This window comes from Nicotiana sylvestris, chromosome 7 (assembly GCF_000393655.2).
Source record: "Nicotiana sylvestris chromosome 7, ASM39365v2, whole genome shotgun sequence".
In the NCBI taxonomy this organism is placed as follows: Eukaryota; Viridiplantae; Streptophyta; class Magnoliopsida; order Solanales; family Solanaceae; genus Nicotiana; species Nicotiana sylvestris.
The window spans coordinates 71,890,307-71,903,283 of NC_091063.1; the positions used below are offsets into that span (position 1 = coordinate 71,890,307).

The 12,977-nt window shown below is 34.0% G+C and overlaps 2 protein-coding genes across 2 annotated transcripts; both read right to left on the reverse strand.

Moving 5' to 3' along the window:
* Positions 1 to 6,352: 6,352 nt before the first annotated feature.
* LOC138873298 (uncharacterized) lies at positions 6,353 to 7,715 on the reverse strand. Its single transcript, XM_070151748.1, has 3 exons — positions 7,347 to 7,715; positions 6,884 to 7,258; positions 6,353 to 6,739 (listed from the first exon to the last, which is right to left on the reverse strand). The coding sequence occupies exons 1-3, from the start codon at positions 7,713 to 7,715 to the stop codon at positions 6,353 to 6,355; spliced, it is 1,131 nt and encodes a 376-aa protein (XP_070007849.1).
* A 1,739-nt stretch (positions 7,716 to 9,454) lies between these two features.
* On the reverse strand, positions 9,455 to 10,240 carry LOC138873299 (uncharacterized). Its single transcript, XM_070151749.1, has one exon. The coding sequence runs from the start codon at positions 10,238 to 10,240 to the stop codon at positions 9,455 to 9,457; it is 786 nt and encodes a 261-aa protein (XP_070007850.1).
* Positions 10,241 to 12,977: the final 2,737 nt, after the last annotated feature.

Consider the following 12,977-nt stretch of genomic DNA (forward strand, 5'->3'; position numbering starts at 1 on the left):
TCACATAAAATTGATTCGGTACAGTTCGATACTTTTTTGGTTTATTTTTATAAAATTAAAAACCTACCATAATTATCGGTACAGTTATAAATTTATATAAAAATCTACGATTTTATTAAAAGAAACCTAAAAATTAGTTCGGTACGGTACAGTACGGTTCAGCTAGTTTAGTCGGTGTTTAAATATCTATTGACACTCTTGCTAATGATAGCGGTTGGGAAATATTCTAGCTAAAATATCAACAAGAAAATATTGTCCTGGAAACAATATGTGCTTCATTTTATTGTATCTATTTATTTTTATTTTTAAGAGAAAAAGCTAACAAAATCCGATCAAATAATCTAGGAACTACACCAGACAAGTCGTATGTCAATTAAATATAATTTGTTTTATGTTTGAATTAATGTTGTCCATACCAACTTACTTTAGCAGCAATGGTCCCAAATGCACGCCCAGAAGATATTTTATTTAGAGAAGCAATTTTTGTTAAAGACCTTGGCGACCAAATTTTTGACATTGACTCATGATTTCAATGCCTTGTATGACTATATTTCCGTTGAATATTTTATAGTCTGACCTCCAATCTACTGAATGACTTATTTGAATTTGCCAAGTTAAAGGAAGTCCACCATTTTTCCAACCATTAAGTTCGTCAATAAATTAAAAATATAATTTGACTAGTGGGGATGTGTCCTATCAATATTATCTCAGGTGAGTTTAGACATTCGTGGTTGACTACTGTTTTAGATAAATTCAGGCCCTACTTTATCACATATTCTGTTAAAATCCTATAATATTTCAATGTTGACTTGAATTCGTCATGCTTAGTATGTGGAAATAAAATCGAGAAAACTGGGTTTATGTACTGTTATTTATTACAAGAAATGTCTGGATTTATGAGCTCCGTTATCTCCTTTACCCCTCACAAAGTAGGTATAAAATTTGCATGCACATTATTATTTTTTAGACTTCATTTGTGAGATTACACTAGGTATGTTATTGTTTATCTCTATTACAAATATATAACTGGATTGTGACAGATCATCATATCCATCACGATTATGTTCACATTATAAATTCCGTCATAAAATAGTCACAAACTCCGTTACATGTGACGTGTTTGTCCGTCATAAATATTCCATCACAATATATGTGTTTTTCTTCTAGTCATTATAATGCTTACTCTTTTCTTTTCATATTGCTTATTATCTCATTTCTTCACATCTTATTTTACCTTCTGCTGCGTCTAAGTCTAAAAAACCAACTCTTGAGAACTAATTTAGATTGATAACAATTCCCAAAAGGTGAATATTGAGAGATGAAACATGCAGATTGACTTAGTTCGCTAATTTTTAAGTTTTCTTGCAGATTTATGCCAAAAGAGAATGGAAAAGAAATAGTGCGTAACGTCCACGGATTAAAATAACATTCATCATTTTCTTTTTAATGTGATTTATCTTGCGAATTAAATTTAGTAATTTACTGATATAATTGTTATCTACATCTTAAAAGTATGAGGTTCGATTTTCCTTACCCTTTCATTTATTTGGAACCTCGCACGTTTACTTAAAAATAAGGAAAAATAATATGATTATTGATGATAGGCTATAATTACGTATTTTAGTCGATTATTTCACTCTAATTTACTGCACTTTAGTTGGGTTTGCACTTTAATCGCTAGTGTTGCATTAATTGTGTGTTTTATGCCTTACAGGAGTGATTCCGAGCTATGTAGATGTTATGGAATGAATTCAAGTGATTTGGAGCTTTGAAGTCTAAGTAAAAGCCCAAGAAATTAAGCCGGGATCGTATTCGGGGATCAACGGATGATAGAGCAATGAAACGAAGAATCAAGTAGGTATATTGCGCATTGTCTAACAAAATGCACATAACGTTTCGCTCAAAACTCCATTTGGGATACACAATATATGGTTGGAAATCTAACTCGAAGGGATATAACTTTCATGTTTTACGTTTTTCCAAATTCCAAACAGAACAGGATGAAACATGCGGTCAAAACTGCGACCGCGGACCTGGACGCGGACTGAGACAGTGCACTATGAAAATACCGCGTCTGGACCGCGACCGCGAGCATCCATACCTGAAAAATTGTCCTTTTTCGCGTTGGAGAAGATATAATTATTTGAGCCCAACCCTACTTGGTATATATACATGGAAAAACGGTATTTTAAGGGGTTGGACATACTTTTGACAAAGATTCGACCCAAGGAGGTAGAGACACAATAAGAGCAAGGCGGGGAATTCTTCTACGAGTTTTTCTTTCATCTTCCTATTTTTCATTGTTGGTTATGACTTTTAGTATTGTAGATTTACATACTATTATGAATAGCTAATTTGTTATCTAGGGTTTTGATAGAGCCTTTTGTAGGATAAATTCTTATTATGTTTTCATATAATTGACCCGTTGGATTTCTCTACTTGTTCAACTACGTGTTTGTTGTTGTTGATTGATTGACCATCGATTGACTGTGCCTATTTATTATGTGTTTCTTGAGAAAGGATACGTATTTAGGTAGTTGTTGAATAACGTCACTTATAACGTATGTGAGAAATCAATACAGTGGGTTTAAAGGCAGGTTTAGAAATAAAAAAGCCTTGACGTGGTCATAGTGAGCGGTTAGATAAGTCAACTAGCGTAGTTCGATAGAAAATGTCTAGTAAATTATTGTAGTTGCTCGAGAGAGAATTACGACACCTAAAGTGCTCACGATCAGTAGAGAATACATTGGCAAAATTGTAGGGAACATAACTAGAAGGATTCCGACAATTGGGGAAATCATAACTCTAGACCTCATTAATTTAGTCTCCAGCCCTTTGTCTCGTTAGTTGATAATTTTACCGCTTTCTAGTATTTGCTAGTTAATTAGTTAGAAATATAAATCTCAATCTTTATAATTTAGAAAATTGTTCAAACTTATCTTTTTAATGATATTAAAGAGATATAACTAGGCCTTAGTTCTCTGTGGAATTCGACTCCAAAATTTTAGACCGGATTATATTTGCAACGACCGCTTATCCTTTTTAGGACTAGAGTTCGGCGTGATCAATTATTCAACAAGAAAAATCAATCATGAGAAGCTTAGCTTAAAGTGCATTAGAAATATACAACGACCACAAGAAGTTATTCTAACACTACAACATAATGCACTTATAGCTATAAAACACAACGTAACTAATTATGAAAATTTCTGTAACTAAACACTTTAGCCACAATATTTTTTTCCGTAGCATTCGTAGCAAAATGTAGCGTAGCTAAAAGTTAGCTACAAACTTTACATGACCCGTGGCTAAGGATTAATACTTATTGCTACAAAAAATTTGTGTTGTAGCTATACTCATAGCAAATAATTTTATACCTTTTCCACGGCAAATATATTTATAGCAAATGATTTTATACTCTTGCCACAACAAATTAATTTGTAGCTATTATGGTAGCTACAAAGTGATATAGCGTGGCAAAAGTTTTAAATTTATTTGCCACGAAAGCTTTGATATGTAACTACAAAAGTATTTTTGTTTAGCTACGGACAAAAAGTTTTATGGCTACAAATCATACCAAAAAAGTCGAGATTAGATTACTTTATTATTAATTTTTTGACAGAATATTAATTTTAGTAGCGATGAAAGTTCCTATCACCCTGTTTCTTCGCTATTTAAAATTTTCAATTATTCTATGGTTGCACATGTTATATTAAAACTAATAGTAATAATATATTACCTTGAGACATGACTTATTCTACACAAATTAGCATGTACAAATTTTCACAAAATAAATTCCAAGATACAAATTTATATTAATCAATTAATAGCATCTGCAGTACATAACTCTTTTACATTAACTAAAATTTGAAGAAAAGAACTAGTCAATGTGAGGCTTTATGGTAATAGAGACAGAAATAATGTACGACATTCCACATGAACGAATATAAGCATTTGCTTAATGATTCATGTTGCCACCCCCGTTTGATCTTGATGATTTATGTTGCCACCTTCATCGCAGTTGTTGATTTTTATACATCGAAGAATATATGAAGCACTCTTCAAAATCACTAGACTGAAATATAAAATAAAATGATCTTGTGAAAAATTTATATTTGAATTATCAGAACATATACCAATTAGATGCATTTACAGTTAATAATTAAAAATTCAATGAATCATGGAATAAGAAAAACTTAGCCATGTATCAGGTTAAAAAGAACTAAACTTGGAAGGAAAAAGAAAAAGGAATTTAAATAAACATCATAAAACTTAAGAAGATGAAAAAAAACTTACGGTTTCGTATTAAAAGATAATACAATTTTTCAAAGGCACTTTTCTCTTGAGCATCCTGTAAATCAAAAATAAATAATTGAAGTAGAAACCCAAGTCAATTAGGCGTAAGGCACAAAATCTATCAAATTTTTAAAATTGCACTCATCACTTATCAAAAAATAAGGCATAATATTTATCAAATTGCTGGAATAGCCCATAAAATTGAACTAAAAACCCCAAACTCAAGTAGGCGTATGAAGATTCAAAAATACTATGATATAGAGACATGAGCTTACGGGGAAGAGGCGAACCAAGAAATTAAAATTTCTGTCTATAAATAGAGATCGCAATGGGAATACACTGTTTTTGATCCTTTTGTCTTTCTTGCAACCTTGCATTGCCGACTACTAAAGGTAAAAGAAAGAAATAAGAAAGTGTATTAAGCAGCATGTGAGTTCCACAAATTATTAAGACAAATAACTAAAGAAAAAAAAAACGACAGGGGCCACATTACAAATTACAAGAAAATATAAAGTGCTTAAGATACTATATACGTACTAGCTTTTAGCACCAACTTGGCTGCAATGGTGATTCAATTCTTGTAAAACTTGTGCAACTCTTGTGGTCAAGATCTCCCCAGCCACACGTGGGACAACGATTTTAGGCCTCGTAGCTTTTAGTACCTCTTTTTCTTGCACTCACTTGAAAAGTGGCTTAGCACAGACACCATATGAACTTTCAATATCAAATCATTAGCCCTCCTTAGGCCTGATTTCAATCCCTTCAACAACTAAGACACTTTTGCAGTTACCTTCCTTGATCTGTGTCAAGCTCATCCCCCGTTCTACTTCTTGCCCTCTCTTGACAAACAATTCTCCCAACTCAACTTCTAACCATCCATAACTTCTCTATTGTGGATATCGTGCTTATTCTTCGTTTTCTGAAGGTGGATTCACTTCCCGTCTTAGGATATTGAGGGAGAGTGACGGCTTAGGGAGAGAAAGATTAGGTTTTGGCTTTTTTTTTTTTTTTTTGGCAATCCTCTAGGCAAGTGCCTAGGGCTAATTTTATATATATTAAAGTAAAAATAGAGAATTACAACTATTACAACAATTCCGGTGGTCTTGAACGATGAAAGAAGTAAAATATAAGACGCACATAAATCCTATTACCAATGTTAAGTATAATACTCATCATTGATAGTACAATTTGTATACTAATAACGCGCCTAATGTGATGATGTATAATCTGGAAAATTATACTTTGTAATCTCAGTAGCCACCGACGAATACAACATACTTGGTATTGTTGCTCCATCTGGCTTGACGAGCTTGTTTGAAGCAAAGTATGGTCAGTACGTGTGATATCTCCCTGCTTTATCATGTTCTCCCTCATAAGGATTCGAACATGAATATTGCCTGTTCTTTGAGTGTCCCAGCATTTGCTTTTGTTCCTTCCTTCACATGAATGCAGCCGCCCAGATTTGTCATTTGAGTGAAATGAGCATCCATTTTTATTGCCATACAAGCATTGTGTTGTCTCTTGTACATTGCTGTACCATGTTTTCTGTGTACGATTGGTTCTACACGATTCACTGCATTGGTCCTGTAATTTTGAGTAGTGGTCGAATCCCAGATTTGAGCCATTCCATTGTTCCCACAGTTCTGGACATGACTGGTCCACAGGTTTAAAACATTCCTGCTCAGTTCTGCCCCAAACATTATCTGTGTATGCACAGATTTGTCTTCCATTTTCTTGTACCAATGACTCGATTGTTGTACTGTGAGTCTTATTGTGTATTTGCTGCGAATTTCTGGTGCACACCTGTCCATTGCCCTTGTCCAGTATATGTTTACTTCCAGTTTGTGCACGAGCTGATATCCTTCCTGTTCCTGAGCCAAACTGTATGAGCTTACTATCGTTTTTGCTCCGACATAATGGACATTATTTAGAACTATCACCCTTTGAATTCCAAACCACAAGTATGGCATACAATCTGTTCCTGCAAAAAAGAAAGCTGAGTTATTATAAAAGTGCAATCTTTCAGCTGTCCCCATCTCCTTTGTCTTGCTCATCCTTATTGTCTCGCAACTTTCACCCTTAGATATTGGCATTGTAATTTGTCGTTATTGACAATTCTCCTGCCTTTTGTATCCAGTTCCTGAAAACTATGTGCTTCGACATTGCCCATGTTAAGTGCTTGATTTGCCAGATGGTCAGCCAAGCAATTCCCTTCTCTCAAGATATGTGACAGCTTCACATCAATCGTTGACATGACCTTTGCAATATCTTCTAGATATTCTGCAATGACCCAAGGAACATTCCACAATCCTTCTATAGCGTTCTTCAAGAGTAGCGAATCTGTTTGCAAAATAATTCTGTTGAATCCTTTCTCCTCACAGTATTTTAGAGCTTCCAAAATTGCCAATGCCTCTGCCTCATTGTTTGTTGTGTCATGTATCACCTTTCCACATGCATACTTTATATTTCCTTCATCATCTCAAAGTGCATATCCAATTGAGCTCCTGCCCGGATTTCCCCTCGATGCCCCATCGCAGTTAACTTTAATCCATCATTGTGTTGGCAATTCCCACAAGACTTTAGTAACCTTCAATTTAGGCGTATACTGTTCCATCATTTGCAGGATGTCTGGCCAGTTATGAGGAATGTTAGCCACTGCAGGTTTCCTCAATCTAACAAGCGATTGAATGGTTGTGGAAACCTGATAAATCACTCGTCTAATCGTCACTGTTTCCCCATGTTTGTAACTATTTCTTCTCTTCCACAGCTCCCACATAATGATGGCAGGAAGTGCTTGAAAAATTGGCTGCAATCTTGATATTACTGTAAGTGTCCAGTACTTCACAATTGCCTGGTGCATAGACAATCCCTCTGTTTTAATTCCAGCATGCATTAGGAAGTATGACCACACTTTTTTTTGCAGCAAACGAAGTAAAGAAAAGGTGCTGTAACGTTTCTTCTCCTGGTTGCACACAGCACCAGCATCGAGAAGGCATTGCGTATCCCATTTTCTTCATATGGTCGTCTAGGGGTAGTTTTGTTTTCCATACTTTCCACATAAAGAACGATATCTTGAATGGTAATCCTTTTACCCACATCTTTATGTATGCTGCCCCCGTGTCCTTTCTCTGCCTTAAATACTCCCACGCTGATTTCACTGAAAAAATTCCTCCATTCTCAAGGCACCAGTAAGGTACGTCAAGCAATTGCTGCTCCCCTGGTGGTTTTATATTGTCGATAATGTGTGCTGCATATTCCCCAGGCAGAATGTTGGTTAACTTGTCTGCATCCCAAGCTCCTGTATGCATAACATCAGTAATATTGTTTACTGATTCATCAATGTAAAAGCCATCAGGTGTGTTGAAGTATAATGCTCCCAATCCAGTCCAGTTGTCAAACCAAAAAAGCGAAGATCCCATTTTCAGACGCCACCTAATTTGATGTTCTATAATGTCCCGACATTCCAGCATTCGTCTCCAAACATGCGAACCTTTTTTCCAAGGTACTACAATGGGATTTAATTTTTTGCAGTATTTTTGGGACATGAAAGAGCTCCATAAAGTTGGTTTTGTCCTGAAGTTCCACCAGAGCTTACAAAAAGAGCTTTTGCAACATCGTGTAGAGATCGAAAACCTGCTCCTCCTTCTTCATAAGGTCGACATAGAGTACTCCATGATGCCCAGTGCCTACTTTTGCCACCAATAGAGCTACTCCAGAATAATTGTGCGAATATCTTGTGTAGCTTGTTAATGACAAATGAAGGTGGATTCATTGCCGATAAGAGATGGATAGGCATGCTTTGTAGGACATGTTTGATTAAAATCGCCCTACTACCAATTGATAATAATTTTCCTTTCCATGCTTGCAATTTGTCCATGACTTTATTGATCAAGCCATCATAGTATTCCATTTTCCTTCGAGTGTAGAAAATTGGGCATCCAAGGTATATGAAAGGGAATTCCTGCTTGCAAATACCCGTGATTCTTTGAACCTTATTTACAACATCTTCAGGTGAAGAATCATGCATGTAGACTGCTGATTTTGACTTATTAATGAGTTGTCCAGAAGCTTTTTCATATGCTGCCAAAATCCCAACTAGCAGCTGCAACGACTTAGCATCTGAAGAAGAAAAAATTATAGTGTCGTCGGCGTATGCAAGATGGTTTATTTTTGAACTCCACTTTGGCATTTCAAAGCCACAGAAGTATAAATTAAGGTGCAAATCATTTAACGCCCTTGAAAATGCCTCAGCTGCAAGTATGAATAGGGTTGGTGATAGAGGGTTTCCTTGCTTGACGCCCCTAGTAGACTTGAAAAATTCATGTGGCTGACCGTTGATGAGAACGGTGTACCAATTGTTAGACACAATTCCATAAACCAAGTCAATAAATGTTTCACAGAAACCCATTTGCCTCAGGACTTTAGTGAGGAATAACCAAGAAAAACGATCATAGGCTTTCGTCATATCTAGTTTAATCACTACGTTTGGTCCGGGCTTCGATCTCAGTCTAATATCAGTGATTATCTCTTGAGTAAGGAGCACATTTTCAACTATGTTTCGACCCTTTACAAACCCCGCTTGTTCGTCAGAAATAAGAGTAGGAAGTAGACTAACTAGCCTCTCGTGGATGACCCTTGAAATAACTTTGTTGATGAAATTTCTCAGGCTTATTGGACATAGATCTGAAAATGTTTGCACATCTTTCTTCTTTGGTAATAGAACTAGATTTGTATGTGTAACATATCTTGGTAGTTCATGACCATTGAAGAAACTCTTGACCATGTTAAAGACATCGTCACCAATGATATCCCAACATGAATGAAAAAAAGCTCATGTGAAACCATCTGGGCCAGCTGCGCTTTCTCCATTTAACCCCATCGTAGCCTGTTGGACCTCATCTTTTGTGGGCTGCTTCATCAGCTGAATGTTCTGCTCCATTCCTACTAATTTTGGAACATGACCTATAATTTCAAAATCAGATGGGCATCTTTCTTCATGGAACTGTTCTTTAAAGAAATGAACTGCTTCTTCTGCGATTTGAGTATTGTCATCTATCCAGATTCCATCTCTGTTTTGAATCCCTCGTAGCTGCAATCTCTTCCTTCTGCCGTTGACTTGAGCGTGAAAGAATTTAGTGTTTCTATCTCCGTCTTTGAATCAAGCCATTCCTGCCTTTTGTTTCCAAAATTGTTCCTCAAGAGCAAGAAATTTGATAAGTTGTGCTTGAACTTTACACAGTCTTTCCCTATTTGCCCGAGTTGGATTTATTTCAAATTGCGCCTCATGAACCTTGACTACCTCTTCCAAACTAGATATCTTCTTGAAAATATCTCCATATGTCGACTTGCTCCATTGTGACAGTCCTTTTTTCACTTTTTTCATTTTGTGGTTGAATAAAGTGAAAGGATTTGCTTCAAAATCTGCGTTCCAATTTTCATTGACCACATCTTTAAACGTCGGATGTTTTGTCCAAAAATTGAGAAATCTGAAGGATTTCTTTATCACAGTCGATTCAAGGTTACATTTTAGCAACATGGGGCAATGGTCGGATTCAGTTTTTGGCAGATGAGTGACTTCTATTCCAGGGAACATTTGTTGGAAATCAATGTTAGTCATACATCTGTCAAGTCTTTTGAAAATGCAATCTTCCTCCGCTCTTCCATTCCACCAAGTATATATACTTCCCTTGAATCCCAAGTCAAATAGATTACAGGTGTTCATGCAATGTCGGAAATCGTCTACTTCATTCAAAGTCACTGGACGTCCCCCAAACTTCTCCTCATCATCCCATATGACATTGAAGTCACCTCCAACAAGCCAAGGAACATCCATATCTGCTGCCATTGCGTATAATGAGTCCCAAAGCTCTATTCTTTCTATTGCATCACACTTGGCATAGACCAAAGTAACATTTTGGACAATGCGTGTTTTTGTATGAGTCATTTGTAATGTCAGCTGCTACTCCATGTCATATAGAATTGTGACGTCGTACAGTTCGTCAACGAAAGCCCACACCATATCTGAAATGTTAGAAAATGCTTGAGAAAAACCTATCTGTCTTCTGTATAATTCCAGCTTTGAACCATCCTGCATTGGTTCCATGAGACCAACAAAATCGAAATCATGTTGTCTATGCATTTTTACGAGCCTCTCAAAGGCTCGCTGCGTATTGACGGATCTAATATTCCAAATAATTGCATCCATTAACAATTATTTGATTTAGAACAACCACGTCGAGTTTGGATCCCAGCAGTAGGCATGCCAGAATTGTTTATGTTAATCTTTCCTTTTTTTCCTTTTGCAGCAGATTTAACTTTGGCTATATAAGTTGGAGAGATATCACATTTTCTTGCCACATTGATGAAGTTTTGAGTTGTTGATTCCTCATCTAAATCTCTTTCATTTCCCAGAATGTTTTCATATTCTTTTTCTTGATTCATAACTGGTCTTGTCAATTCATGAGAGGGACAGCTTGTCATTACGCCTTTGGAATCATTATACTTGAGTATCCTCACCCTACTGTTATCACCAAACTCTTTTTGATTATCAGTTTTTTTAATCATCCCTTGTTCCCCTTCAGCGTTGCATTTTAATCCATCCAACTTATCATTTTTGCCCAAGTGCATTGAGGCGCCTGTAATTGTTGTATCTGCTTGTTTCCTGGCTTCACTGCATTCTGCAGCATGATTTTCCTCCTCTGGTATGTTTTTTACCTTTTCTCTATTTTGAAACAGAGTATTTGCTCTGTTTGGAGCTCTAGTATGTTCTGCTACAACATCTGCATTATCATTTACATTTTGATCTTCCTCCTCTATGACCTCCTGATCGGCTTCAGCTTCTTCATTAATTCCTTTTGGAATTTCTCCTTCTTCAGAATCCTCCTCCGCTTGATCCTCCCAAAGCTTGCCACTAGTCAAAGCTAGTCTGTCCTTCTCATTCACTTGTTCCGATGATCCATATGTGTCTTGTGTTTCTTTTTTTATAAATTTTGCTTTGTTTTATTTCTTAATACAATACCATAAATACAAGGGGAAAAATACATACAAATACCATAAAATGCAAATAAAGGTAGGAAAAGTACCTACATAAACCAAAAGAGTTATATTTAAAATAAACCAAAAGAGTTATATTTAATTTAACTAAAATAGAAAAAAATCAACTATTTGCATGAATTAAAGATATTGTAAATTATTTTTTTTTCTTTACCGTTTTTTTATCCTAGATGATATTGTTTGTTTGTTATACGTTCATATTTCAATAATATTAGCTTCTTCATTTTAGTGTTAAGTTAGATTTATGATAACTATTAAGTTATTAAAATACTATTACTTAGATAATTAAATCAATAACTTTAATACTTATTGAAATTGAGTATAACTAGTAAGCAATATAGATATATACAAGCACATAATTGATTAAATCTGATTTATTCAGATATTTAAATTTAACTAATTATAATTATACTTTTTAAAGTATATTTGAAACTTTCAAGTAATATTTTGTTTAGAATGAATTATGATATTTATTATTTACCAAAAAATAAATTAAGATATACTAGTTTATTTTTTTATACTCCCACTATATTAAGTTCTTAACTTTTATATGAAATAAATTTAGCAAAGGTAAAAAGATGTAACTATTTTTAAATACAAATTATACTAAAAAATAAGAATAATAATAGCGAAAATAGGATTAATCTTAAATACAAATAATACTCAGAAGAGAGACAAGATCTCCTTCATATATAAGAATAATATTAAATTTTCAATTCTTAGATTCAATGTATAAATTATGATAATTAATAGTTATTAGGATAGTAAATCCATATCATTATAACATATTTTACTATCTATAAAAAAATATAATTTGTTATATAATGTAATTGGTATAATACTACTGTTTATTTCTATACATTAGTTTTTTTTGTGCGATTCTATATATTAGTTATTCACATATTAATAATATGTAATTCAATGTTTTTAAATAAAAAAATTGGACATACAACTAATAATGATTTTATAAGACCAAAATAATTAATTTTCGTATGGACTTAGATATCTTAGGGTAACTCGATACAAGAAAATTGTATACAAATAATACTATTATCAACAGAAAACCTGTTTTTAAATTTGTCATCATATATCAGGGAAAAAATTAGCGATAAATTTAATTTTTCATCGCAAATCTTTTTTACTTTAATATGCTTTTTCCTTTTTCTTTTTTTTTTTCATTAAGATTATCATTATTTTTTTGTGGTGTTAAATATGCTCCTTGTATATATTTGGAGCCTTTGGTCATTATCAAAACAAAATGCACCAACCCTCTCCCAAGAAAGCTCTTCAATATATGAGCACTTATTTTAAAATGACTTCTTAAATATATATGATTAAGTGCTTTAAAAATAATTAAGGACCATACATAAATATTACAACTATTAAAGTTTTCAATATGAATATCTTTTTAGAAAATGTAAGTACACTTATTTAAAAATATTAAGTATATACATAAATAAATATCTACGACTATTAATAGTAATTTAAATTTACATAAAAAATTATAGAATTAACAACAAACGCAATCAAATAAAATATGAGTTTGATAAATCTAAGAAGTCAATTTGCTGCTATAAGGAGGTAACGAATGATCTACTATTTGAGAATGAAGATTAATTTTGTTTTTT